The sequence below is a fragment of the Macrosteles quadrilineatus genome, unplaced genomic scaffold, assembly GCF_028750875.1.
Source record: "Macrosteles quadrilineatus isolate MER2022 unplaced genomic scaffold, UCM_ALF_1.0 Scaffold_2__2_contigs__length_208266976, whole genome shotgun sequence".
NCBI lineage: Eukaryota > Metazoa > Arthropoda > Insecta > Hemiptera > Cicadellidae > Macrosteles > Macrosteles quadrilineatus.
In genome coordinates, this window is record NW_026542595.1 from 115,573,146 (window position 1) to 115,585,304 (window position 12,159).

The window sequence follows — 12,159 nt, forward strand, 5'->3', positions numbered from 1 at the left end:
AGCAGCATTAGCAGTAAACGATCACCATCACCATCATGTTATCGAAAACAATCGACTCGGTTGACAATGACATGGTCGATACGATATATTTCGGTAGATTGTGTTGGAGAAAAGGTGTATTTTTTCCATTTGAATAAGGGAATTGTGGGATTGTGTGCGTAAGTAAAGCTATGAGCCAATGGGCAATGAGCTTATTCCCCTAGTTGGTACCAACCTTACAAAACTACAGCTTCTAGATTTTAAGATTAGAGTTTCGTGGCACTGCAACAGTAACCTTAGTTTTTAGTTTTTTTCTTCTTCTTTCTAGCTCAAATTGAGCCACGGCCAGATGGGTTCCAAGTTTTCTTCGCAAGCTTGAATTAATACCATGAAGCTTTGATGTCTGCTAATCAAATGCATGCGCTGATTAAATTTCAGCGCATGCATTTAAAAGTGGTGAATAAAAATTCTTAAAGACATGCACAGTTAGGAACAAGCAAAATGTATAGCTATTACAACGGGACTTATAATAAAGTACTATTTTATCCTATGGAAATACACTTTTCCATTTTGAAATGTATTAGCCTTTATAACTTTATTATTGACTTTTGGATATCAAATATTTAAGATGGGGACACTGAAACTATACATATGAAGTAAAACATATTACCATTTACTAAGACCAGCTCAAGTAGATTTCTCATCCCATTGTAAATTTTGACGCTTGTTTTTCGTGTCTAGAGTCTAGTTAATGTCCGGTGACACTGATCGGTAGTGTCGACGAACTTTTGTTTATATTATTTCAGAGTTACACGGCCGCCTTAGGTGGCCGTGGTTAATATCATAATTAGTGCTTATAATGCCAATTATAAAATTGACTAGCTGTTCTATAAGGATGAGAAATCTACTAAGGGAGTATGGTTTCTTTAGTTTTATATATGCTATTAAGAAAATGATAAGTTTAACAATAAATAGTAGAAAATAACGCCATTAATGAGATAATGATGGACCAAAGTTAAAGTCGGGTAAATACTTAGTAATCTTTTAATTTCGTATTTAGCGTACTTTTCCACAATATTTTCAATAGGAATGCAGTAAGAAAACCGTCCAAGCACTGGTTTTTTTACCATCCAACTCCAACAAACATAATAAAGATAAAAACTAAATTGTGGGGGTCAGCATGATAGCAATGTTTTAGGCATTTTTTGACAATGTTCTGTACAAATTGAGGGTTTGGCCGTTAGATAATGGACAGATAGATAGATAGATAGATTTATTTGATCATTAAACATTATACATAAAATGCAATAGATCATGTCTATTGCATTTTATGTAACACAAAACTGCTCAATATAGGACATTACTTAGGTGGCTAGAAATAAATGGTATGTTAGACAAATTTTTACTTTTTCTCTTTCGTGTCATTATCATTATTTTTTTATGATATTGTGGGACAAAGTTTTGGCAGATAAAATCTATAACTTTGGATACTGCAAAGGCCAAAGGTAAGCTTAAGTCAAACCTGACCTAATCCTACTGCTCCCCCCCCCTTCAACACCATCAAGTTTTTACGTCCGTCAAAGAATTTAGCATTGGAAGATAAATACATGTAGTTTTAAATTTATTTCTTCAAATTGTGAAGAAATATTATTTAAGCGTTACGACTATCAAGTCCTCTCTATCACTTAAGCTCTAACTCTTGTTAGATACTTAAGACTATAGACCTATTAGATACTTTTTAGTATTTTAGTTTAGTATGTTAGACTTACCTTACCTAAACTTCTTGGCCGCTCAAACCTAAGGTTTTTGGCCTTGCCAAAAAAGATGTATCAAGCCTCCAGTTGCATCAATTCTGCGTAGGCCATTCATTGGCCATTATGGATTTGGCCACTCCAATGCAATTTTGGTCTTCCCAGCACGAGTGACTCCTGTTGTGCAATTTGAAGTCATTTTCAATATTCTGTACCTTCATTCATTCTCATTTCTTTGCACTTGTTCTGCCTACTCAATCATATACTTTTAGGAGTAAAAATCACTAACTACACTAATTTAGAATGTTCTATGTATCACATTTTATTGAGATTAAATCAAATATACAAAACGCTTAATACTAGGGAATAAATATGTACAGATAACAATATGGACTAGAGTGATGGTAAATCAGGGGGTTAAATTGAACCTATATGGTAGTTCATAACCCCTTGAATTACAGCCACTTACTGATTACTCCCACAATTGGCTTCTCAGTAACGTAATGTTAAAGTAATAAAAATTACAACTCCATGCAAAATTCAACCATAACGTCTCCTCTTAAAATTCTTGTATGCTATTACCTATTCACGATTACAGACAATTAAAATAATTAAAAACCATTTTAGCCGACAAATTTTGTTTAAGGTTTTTACAATTGGTAATTTTGCGTATCAGCAACGCTACTTTACAGGAAAATAAATCCCAAACTTAATTCATACCGGTATCATTATACAAATTTACAAATTTACATAATCACATTAAAATATATTTGAAAAGTTACAAAATATTCTAGTATAGGCGTAGCAAAGAAAGTTAAATTGTACTTTATGCTTAGACAATATAATATACCTTAAATTCCCTAGAGACATACTTTAACTGGTTGACACTTTAAATTTATGTTCAAAGTTATTTCACACAAGCTATATTTCACTCCAGCAAGTAGGATACAACAATGCAGTAGGCCTACCTTATAAGTTTTTGTCAATTTGTTGATACACTTCTACTTTATATGGGCTAATTTATAAATTCAAAAGCAAAATAGGTCTTACTAGAATTTTTTCAAAACAAAATAAACTGTAATAATAGACAAAGATGATGTAGTGTTTGATATGCAATCTTTCAATTTAACATTTAAAACTATAATATGCACCTTATCTCAATTTCCTCTAAAGAAAATGATTTATAGTAGATAAAATTGATGTTGCCACTAGATCAAGACAAAAAATAAATCTCCTCGACCAGCAGGAAAGTTGAACAAAATCCTAACATGTAGTTCCCGACGATTTGGTCTTTCTTTAAATAGCCTAATTGACTTCTCGGTTAAGATCTCAATTATGTAATCGTCTTTAAATAGATCTTTTACTATCAAAGGCACCTAATATGATTTAATTGCTTCAAAACGTTTACACATACACAAAGACAAGTTTCATTTACTTAATTGCAATAAAAATACTTCTATTACAAAAAATTGAATGTTGAGAGGTAATTTTGTAGATATCCAATAATCAATAAATAAATATACAATATGGTTTTTATGAGAAGTATTACAAATATCCAACGACCTAAATTAAACTTGAATAATTTGTTGTCATAAAACAAAACTTTTAATCCATCTACATTTTTAGTAAAATTATGTAATCATCAATTTATTGGGATAGTGCTTGAACTATTTTATGTACCCTTTAGATATTGGACTTCACTAGCAGTGAATTCTGTCTAAAGTATGTATGATGGAACCTGTATACTGAGACTCCATCTACCTGGGAACTGGACAATGGGTTAAGTGCCATGTAGACGGAAGGCTCGGGAGACAGGTTCCACCATACAGACTATAATAATTTCCAGCCTTAAAAAAATTGGTACCCAGGAAAAAGGTAGTTTAACAGCTTCACAATCGTTAAAAGAGACTCAATCTTTTCACAGTTAAAAGGTTTACGTTCACTTACTTCACACATTATAAAAATACACCGTTTTCAGCCTTATGTGCCAACAGAGAAAAAATCTTTCCCAAAATAATTTCCTCGTAACTACAAGACGATGATACTGTACACGTAAAGCTAGCGATAGTGGAAGCTGACGAGCCCTATGAAACTTTGATACAAAAATAGATACAAGACACTCTGTTGATAAGGGATTGTAAAGGAACTCAAGGGATTCTGAACGGAACAACAAGATCTTCTTTATGTTCGACTTTGAGCTCGGCTAAAGCTGCCGTCGCTGATTCACAAGCTGCCATTATCTGAAACATTGAAAGGAGTGCTTACGGTAACTAATATAAAACAACATTTGGGCTTACGAGTGCAATAATCAGTTATTATTGTGGAATCTTTTCTTTTATTGAATTTGTCATATAGGGAACAAGCTAATACCCTAGGTATCATGTCGCTCCTTAAGAAAACAGTAAATGTATTGGGAAGTTCTTAGCTTATAACATATCTGGCTTTCCATAAAACAGGCGGAGGGGAGAACTGAGCCTTACTTTTGATTGCATAATCAGCTGACCACAGAGTCTAGTTACCTTCCACCACAAAATTGATCGAAGGCATTTCAAAATTGTAGGAAGTAATAGATATCATTGAGGAGGGCATGTGAGATATTCAAGCCCACATACCTTGTTTATTGAATCTTCGATTACCCACAATCGAAAACCATAAACTTGTGGGCATTTCCACATGCTGTACCACAACCTTTCTAAGCTGATCTTGTCCGCATAATTGATAACGTCTGGTACTTTTATCACAAAAAAAGACAACCTTCCCCCTTCGGTACATTCATAGCGCATCTTAAAAGTCAAAAGCACAATTTTATGATTTGGCAATTTACCTGGTGTATATCCTTGTCTTCTATAGGTGTGATGGCCAACACCTTGTCTGGTAGAGGTATGTCTACCAGAAGACAGGACTGTTTCCGAGGCGCCTGGTGACGGTTGGCGACCCCTTGCAGTTTCAGTTTGTAGTGGTTCACCCTCTCCGCATACTCGTGCTGTTCTAGGTTGTGGGCTCCCATCGCTGCCACGTCTATCACGTTCCTTTAAACAAAACCACATGTGAGTTGGTCGAAGTTGACTGCCACTGAAGGTGTTCATCAATGATCATGATCATTTTTTCATGAATGATTCATGATGATTTAGAGACTAACTGAAGTAGAGATAGGAAATAGTGCTTTGCAATAGTAGTCAAAATGGTTCCTACAGTTCAGATGATGCTACAAAAATAACCGTTTTACTAAGGTAACATATATTAACATATTATAATTTAATAGTATGATTTAACCTATTACGTTAAATAACTCTCTTCTACACTGAAGGTGTTCTTTGATAATTAATAGATTTTGAGGCTGTCACAGAAGGTGTAGATTTACATTCACAGTACTCCGATGTATTTGACTATCTCTATATTGATGTATCAGTAATTAAAGATTTATGTTTGGATTAAGAATTATCTTTATTAGATATACGAGCTGGTGGCCCGTCCTACGTACGGGAATCGAGTTGTCAACTAAAACGGAATAATTCAGAACATCTAGTTTACTCGCATAGAAACAAATTCTGGCAGTTTTAATGGAGAAGATCACCTTATACACAAATGTAACGTGACCACCTATTTATTCCATTCGAATATAGACATAAAATATGGCGATATGCATTTTAAATCCGATAATTTTACCATAAAACAGCATTTGTGTCGATTTGAAAAATATTGAAGTGAGATTGGTGACCGATTCACACTGGTTTTGAGTAGGGTAGCTACATGCCACCTCCAATTACATATACTACTTACGTACTTACCATACCTTATCCTACCTCAACAAACTATAATACCCCGGTGACCACTGAAAATTTAATGAGGATTCTCTTCTATAACCTGCCTCTTCAAAATTTAGATCCCAGTCTGAGGAAGCATTTCAAAACTTCATATTTCCCGTCTATGTTGTGGTACTCCTTGGAATATACTTTTTAAAAGTTTATGCACAGCCTGTCCATCCAAGCTTTACCTACTTCTGGAAAGCATCCCTATAATTTGGGTGTTAACACATTTCTCTTAGCTCTCTATTCTTTTTTATTTCGACCTCCGGGCCGTTATCTTGAACTGGTCTGTATATTTTCTCTGCACTTTATTATCTAACCCAGCATTAAGGTTTTTCGGTTCTTTGGTCAGTGCCCAAGTTTCTGAATCATCAGTATTACGGGGATAGTTGGTATGGTATGAGTCGACTTTGGTTTCTACTGCACCCTGCAGTTTATTTGACAGTTTTATAGAGACCTACTACACTGATTGACGCTTTCATTACTAACCAAAATTTTAGTATGCCGACATAAACATACAGAAAAAAGAAGTATCAACACGTAAACCACTTATATCTTTAAGCGACAATTAACAATATAACAATTAAGCGATAAACTGCTGAAAAAATATTTCCCAAATATGAGTTGAAATTTGCAATGCATAATCTTACGCAGATTGCATTTACTACAAAACTTGAGTAAACGCAAGTGTTTGAGATGTTTAGTTTCCTGATAACGCAGATCCTTCACGGTAGGAGAAAACTACCTACATTTTAAAGTGAAATAGTATGTAGGCAAACACCAACGAACAATATTTTTGTAAACAAACAACTCATAACATAAACATTTCAATGACAGTTATAAACCAGCTGTTAGTTGAATCAGCATTGAAAATACTTTAAATTGCTAGCGTCGGCTGCTAGACTTTAAAAAAATTAAAACTTAATTTCTTAAAAACTGCAACCCCAAACTAAAATTATGGCTTCGACATTCCCTAGTTCTTAAAATGATCTTTCTTTCAACACAAAAATCATAAAAATCCGTCAAGTGGTTGATTCAGAATCGTGAAATAAAAAAAACCTGTTTCGTTTTAATATTATAGATGAGTTTGGATTCAACCAAAATTTAAGTAAAAAATGTTCAAAAGTTTAATAGATTACAGTAGTAGATTACAAGTTTACAAATCAAACACATGTTCTTCTCATAATCTAGTTGCTAACAGCTATAAGTCAATAGAACTATCTTACTTGGCCTAATAGTTACGCAACAATACGCACAGTACTTTGAACTGAAGACAAACAAAAACAGTGTTATAACAAAAGCTAAAATAAAGTTTTGAACGTAACTCATGTGTGTTAAAATTACAAATTAGCTCGTAATGAGTTTTTTTTCTTTCTGAAATATTTAGACTGATTGCAATATATTTATTTATAGTTTTTTGTACAGATACAGAACCTTATGGTGTATGTCCACACAAACATGTTCACAGAACAAACAACAATTTAATTTATTATTCGATTACAGAGTTCTATAGCGAAATTCACTTTTACAATTACTTAACATTTAATTCTTGATGGCTTAATTAAGTTTGAATATGATTCATTAACAAACATAATTGGAATAATTGAGTGTAAAAGGTATCAATGACTAACTAGTGATATTTTGGTACCAATCCATTAATTAAAAATGCAAAACTAAATAAAGTTAAAAAATAAGATATTTAATTAAGTGAGGATAGCAGGCTTATAAAAAAACATAAGACTTTAAAGAATGTACATGGAAAGTAAATAAATAAACGTCTAAAATAACACTTAAAACATGTATTTACGCTTATATACTGTTAACTCACAAAACGGTAAATATATATGTACTGTCCCCAAATTTAGACATGTACAATGTATTTAAATGTATTTAGACATGTACAATGCTGATCAAGAAGTTATTTAGTATATACAAAAACATTAAAATATTTCACAGTCAGTGGCAGCATTTTCAACTAAGGAAGAGATAGTTCTTTGGACTTAAAAACTATCTCTTCGTTGAAAATTCTGCCAGTGACAGTAAAATACTCTAATGTTTTATGTGTATAGGGTTAAGTCTTGTGCTTCTTGTGCAAGGACTCTTTCCCAATCAGGTAAGCCTGCTATCCTCACTAATAATCCTATGACCCAATGATCCTTGTGCTCTAGGTTACTTACGAAACAATCATATAAAATATCACTTACGTGGCTGCTTCTTGAAGGATCCTATTGAGAGCCGACTGTTCGTCCGTCTTTTTTGGTAGCGAGTTGGGATACTGCGCTTCAAAATCATCACTGAAACCATCATTGCAAATATGTTAACAATGAATTCTTCAAGAGGTTTAAGTATGTAGGATACTTGTACACCGTACATGATTTGCTATGCCAGTGCTAAAACTACAACCTTGAAAGCAAATAATATTTTTTGTTTCACTATCTTAAAAATCATAGGCTTATTACTTTTTGAAGTGATTTAGATTTAAACATTAGTTATTTTTCTGCCTAAATGTAGATAAAGTTAACCTGTTGCTTGGTTAAATATCAGGTTAAAAACAAATATGAACTGAAAACCTGTTACAAGATAAAACCTGTGACCGAAACTAGGTTGTTAGAAAACCCTACGAATTGAGAAATAACTTGAAAACCCTTAAACAAGGAATATCAACAAGAATTGAAGCTATCATGGCAAAAATGTGTGCGTTTTGACTTGTCAGTAAGCTTAAATGCTCGTAATAACTGCAGTTTGAACGGGTTTTGTGTATGTAAAGTTCCCTATCAGTTTTTTGGACTCCGCACAAATTTGGCTTCGATTGCAGTTCCGATGAGGAGCCTCCTTCCTAATTTTGGTCCGAAAGTTCTGCTGAACACTAACAATAGCATTTAACCAAAACATAACCTTATCAAAACAAACTTATCAACATGCCCTTTCCATTGCTGTAACAATCAGCTGTTTGAAATCACGGACACGGACGTTCCAACCGTTTAGTTTTGCACTGTTCTTTTTTAATCACCGAGTAGTGTTGCTTAGATTTATTAATTCGCCCAAATATCTCGGGTTTCAAACTCACCTATGGACTCGCTGTATGGAAGTGTTGTTACTGACCGGGTCAACCAACAAGCGAGAATGCTCTGTAGGCTCTCCATTCTAAAGGACAGAAACAGTGATAATCAGTGAAAGGCCAATGTCTTGAGTTAACATAATTGTTAAAACTTTACGTAATAGGGCCTAGGTTTAAGAAAACTCAAAGTACCGTAGTACAAGTTACCTAAAGTTAAGACTAATAAATTAAGAAAATGTATTTTAAGAATCTAACAAGATCAAAATCCCTTAACTTTCCCAATTCATCTAGCCTAATTGCATGTAGGTTTAGATAACTTAAAGTTGGGATAGCTATTTATTTTGATAAACAGTTTCTGTACTTTTTTGTTCATCATGAAAATTAATTAACCGTCTTAACCTGACACAACTTGCACTTTAAGTAGCTAGTTAACAGATTTGACCTTTTTGAGCAGACCAAAGCAAAGCTCTTTGGGATCAACTTCAATGCAATCTTTATAACACTTAATCTCAATGACGGCTGAACATATTTTAGCCCAACTTACCAAGGTTGTTTTGTCAAATGTTTGGATGGTTTAGACGTAACCAATTTCAACTTTTTATAATGCATACCGGTATATAATTTTAAAGTAACTCAAAATTTTTAAATTTTAACATTGGTCTTATGGGTTGCAATGATGGTTACAAAATAACAACGTAAATGTAAACAAAACAAAGAATCATTTAGCATATGTTAAAATCAAGCCACAACCTAAACACAATAGCCTACAAAGGAAAAAAAATTGGATGATGACAACTGATCAAATACCACAGAGAAAGTCTTAGATTTACATTTAAGTCGCAATTTGGAAACGACCACAGATCGAATAGGTACAGTCATAGATAAAATATACTTTCTTAGGTACAGTATTTATTTGATTTCTCGCATTAGGTACCTAATCGTGCACTAATGCTTATGTTCACTTCAACAGGGGTCTGGCAAAGTGTGACTTATTAGGCCTTAAATTTAAAAACTCTACTCTAGTAAGTTATGGGGTGTAGACACTAAACCATTACCTACAAAGGCTTTTTAAAGAGGAGGCCTACAGAGTTTTTAGGTGGTAACTTATCCTGCACCTTGTCGTTACAGAACCTTATTACCTCCTCAAAAGTATTTCAGTCATTCTTCGCCTTAGGATACAAAAATCATTTAAGCACAATTTGTTAAGTGTTTAGGCAGCCTACTTGTGTTTGAGTTGAAAGGTACAGTTCCGGACGATATATTGTGAGATGAAATAGCCCTGGTTTGATATTTCATCGGTTAATATATCATAGTTTCTCCAGGTTCTCTGCATAACTCTCTGCAGAAGTTAAATGTGTTCAATTCTTACCTATTTAAAATGTTAAAATTAAAAATCTATTGTAAAAATATATCCGAACTATGCCTTGCATAGGCTGGTAGGTCAGTACAGGAATAGAGATTACACCATTGAGCTGAATAATGTCTAAAACATAAACATAGCCTGAAAATCAATAATTGAAACTTTGTTGAAGTGGTCTAAATCAGTCAATAAAATTGTCGTGTATGTTCTGGGGATTTACCCTCAATTTATTTTGAGGGCTCAACTTTTATGGAAGTTTTTAGGTTAGGGCACATAAACTTTAGTTACTTACCTGTGATGTGGTGTCTTCCTTGCAAAAACTGTAGCAGCAACCCATTTTTAAATGTTTTAAACTAAATTGACTACGGTTTTTATTAAAAACTACTTCTACCTAAATTCTACACTATTTGACAACTAGACATTCACGCATACAAAGCACTTTAATCATAGACCTACGATAAAAAGGATGAAACATTTCAAAGTCAGCTGTTTCTTCAATTGGTTACTCTCAAAGGCAGATAAACAACAAGACAGACAAAGAGAAACTAATTTGGTTCGAATACTATGTTAAAGTGGGATCCCATAGTGCATAATTCCAGAGTATATAACGTGAATTTCTTACACATACTCACTTATAACGCTAATATAACTGTGGGTGAAGGTGATGTTTTTAAATAGGCCAGCTGGTATTAACCAAAACCAACCACCAGTTCTATTTGAGTTTACTATTCTATGTGTCATATTATAGATCAGCTGAAGAGTGCTGAAGACGATTTTATTGTTAGTCCTGTCCGGTGCACTATATCCTACAATAGGGACGTGAATTTGTTTATTGTTATTTCAGTTATTTAAGTTAAAACCTCGTTTAAACAAATAAAACAATTTAAGAATACATAATAACTCGTCCCCGGAATCACAGTGTATCACAACAACAGATTATAACCAGTACAATTCATAAGACTACAGAGATGCGTGAAAGAAAACTTCTCAAGATTGTTACTGTATCTTTTCCTGAATCTTAGTGCTCCAACATAAGCATAAAAATTATATAAATGTAATTCAAATAGGACGTCTATCTTGACCATCACGTCGTGGTATGTACCGCCTTCCACAGCCCTACCTATCCTTCCGCTACGACCTCCGCCCATCTCCTTACCTTACGACTCCTTTCCGCCATCCCCAAGTCAACTTCCGGCGCTCTACATCGTATTCCGCTGCCCCACATATCCTTCCGCCTCGACCTCCGCCCATCTCCTTGCCTTACGACTCCTTTCCGCCACCCCCAGTCAATTTCCGCCACCCCACATCGCCTTCCGCTGCCCTACATATCCTTCCACCACGACCTCTGCCCATCTCCTTACCTTACGATTCCTCTCCGGCGCCCCCAGTCAACTTCCGCCACCCCACGTCACCTTCCGCTGTCCTACATATTCCTCGGCTACGACCTCCGCACTTTTCCTTACCTTACTACTCCATCCGCCGCCCCACGTCACCTTCCGCCGCTCTACATATCCTTCCGCCGCCCGACACCATCGATACCATTATGCCAGTTCTGATCCTATCCACCGAACATAACCTCAATTTCAATCACCATTTGTTTTCTTTGTTAACTAAAGGAAAGATCAGCTCTCCATGGCAGCTGCGTTGCAACTGAGGAAAAATTGCACTCCTGCGCATGCGCGATTTTGCCCCTCCAGATGGATCAGATTTTTGCATAAAACCTCGGCAGTTTGGGACCCCATTCTCAGTTCTCTCGGGCAGTCGACAAGGAACCATCCTTGGAGATAATATTGCTAGAGAAATCCGAGCAACCATTCCTATTGCTAGAGAAATCCGAGCGATCCGTCCCTATTGCTAGAGCAATCCGAACAACCCGTCCCACATTGCTAGAGCAATCCCAGCATTCCAAGTTTATCCTTTGGCCATGAGTCAGGGCCATTTGGGAATCTTGTGATTCATTGCCAATGTTCTAAGCCAACTTCAAACCCTTTTAAACGTCGACCCCTGGAATCAAAAACCCAACTAGAACTTTGCTTTCACGGACCAAGCTGCAGCGGAAGGTGCAAGCTGCGAGTTCAATCCTTTCCGATAGTACGTCCCTAATAAATCAGAATTTAATATTGTTTTTAGTTAGTGGCTAGTGGTCATTAGTTTTCTGGCTCTAGAGTCTTGCTACATGTGTTTGTATAGTCAGTGTGTGTATCA

At 35.1% G+C, this 12,159-nt stretch overlaps 1 protein-coding gene across 1 annotated transcript; it reads right to left on the reverse strand.

The window, feature by feature from the left end:
• Positions 1–2,027: 2,027 nt before the first annotated feature.
• Positions 2,028–10,403, reverse strand: LOC128987638 (ragulator complex protein LAMTOR1). The gene is made up of 5 exons (XM_054408593.1): positions 10,247–10,403; positions 8,604–8,680; positions 7,741–7,830; positions 4,555–4,759; positions 2,028–3,970 (listed from the first exon to the last, which is right to left on the reverse strand). The coding sequence occupies exons 1-5, from the start codon at positions 10,289–10,291 to the stop codon at positions 3,878–3,880; spliced, it is 510 nt and encodes a 169-aa protein (XP_054264568.1). The 5' UTR covers positions 10,292–10,403; the 3' UTR covers positions 2,028–3,877.
• Positions 10,404–12,159: the final 1,756 nt, after the last annotated feature.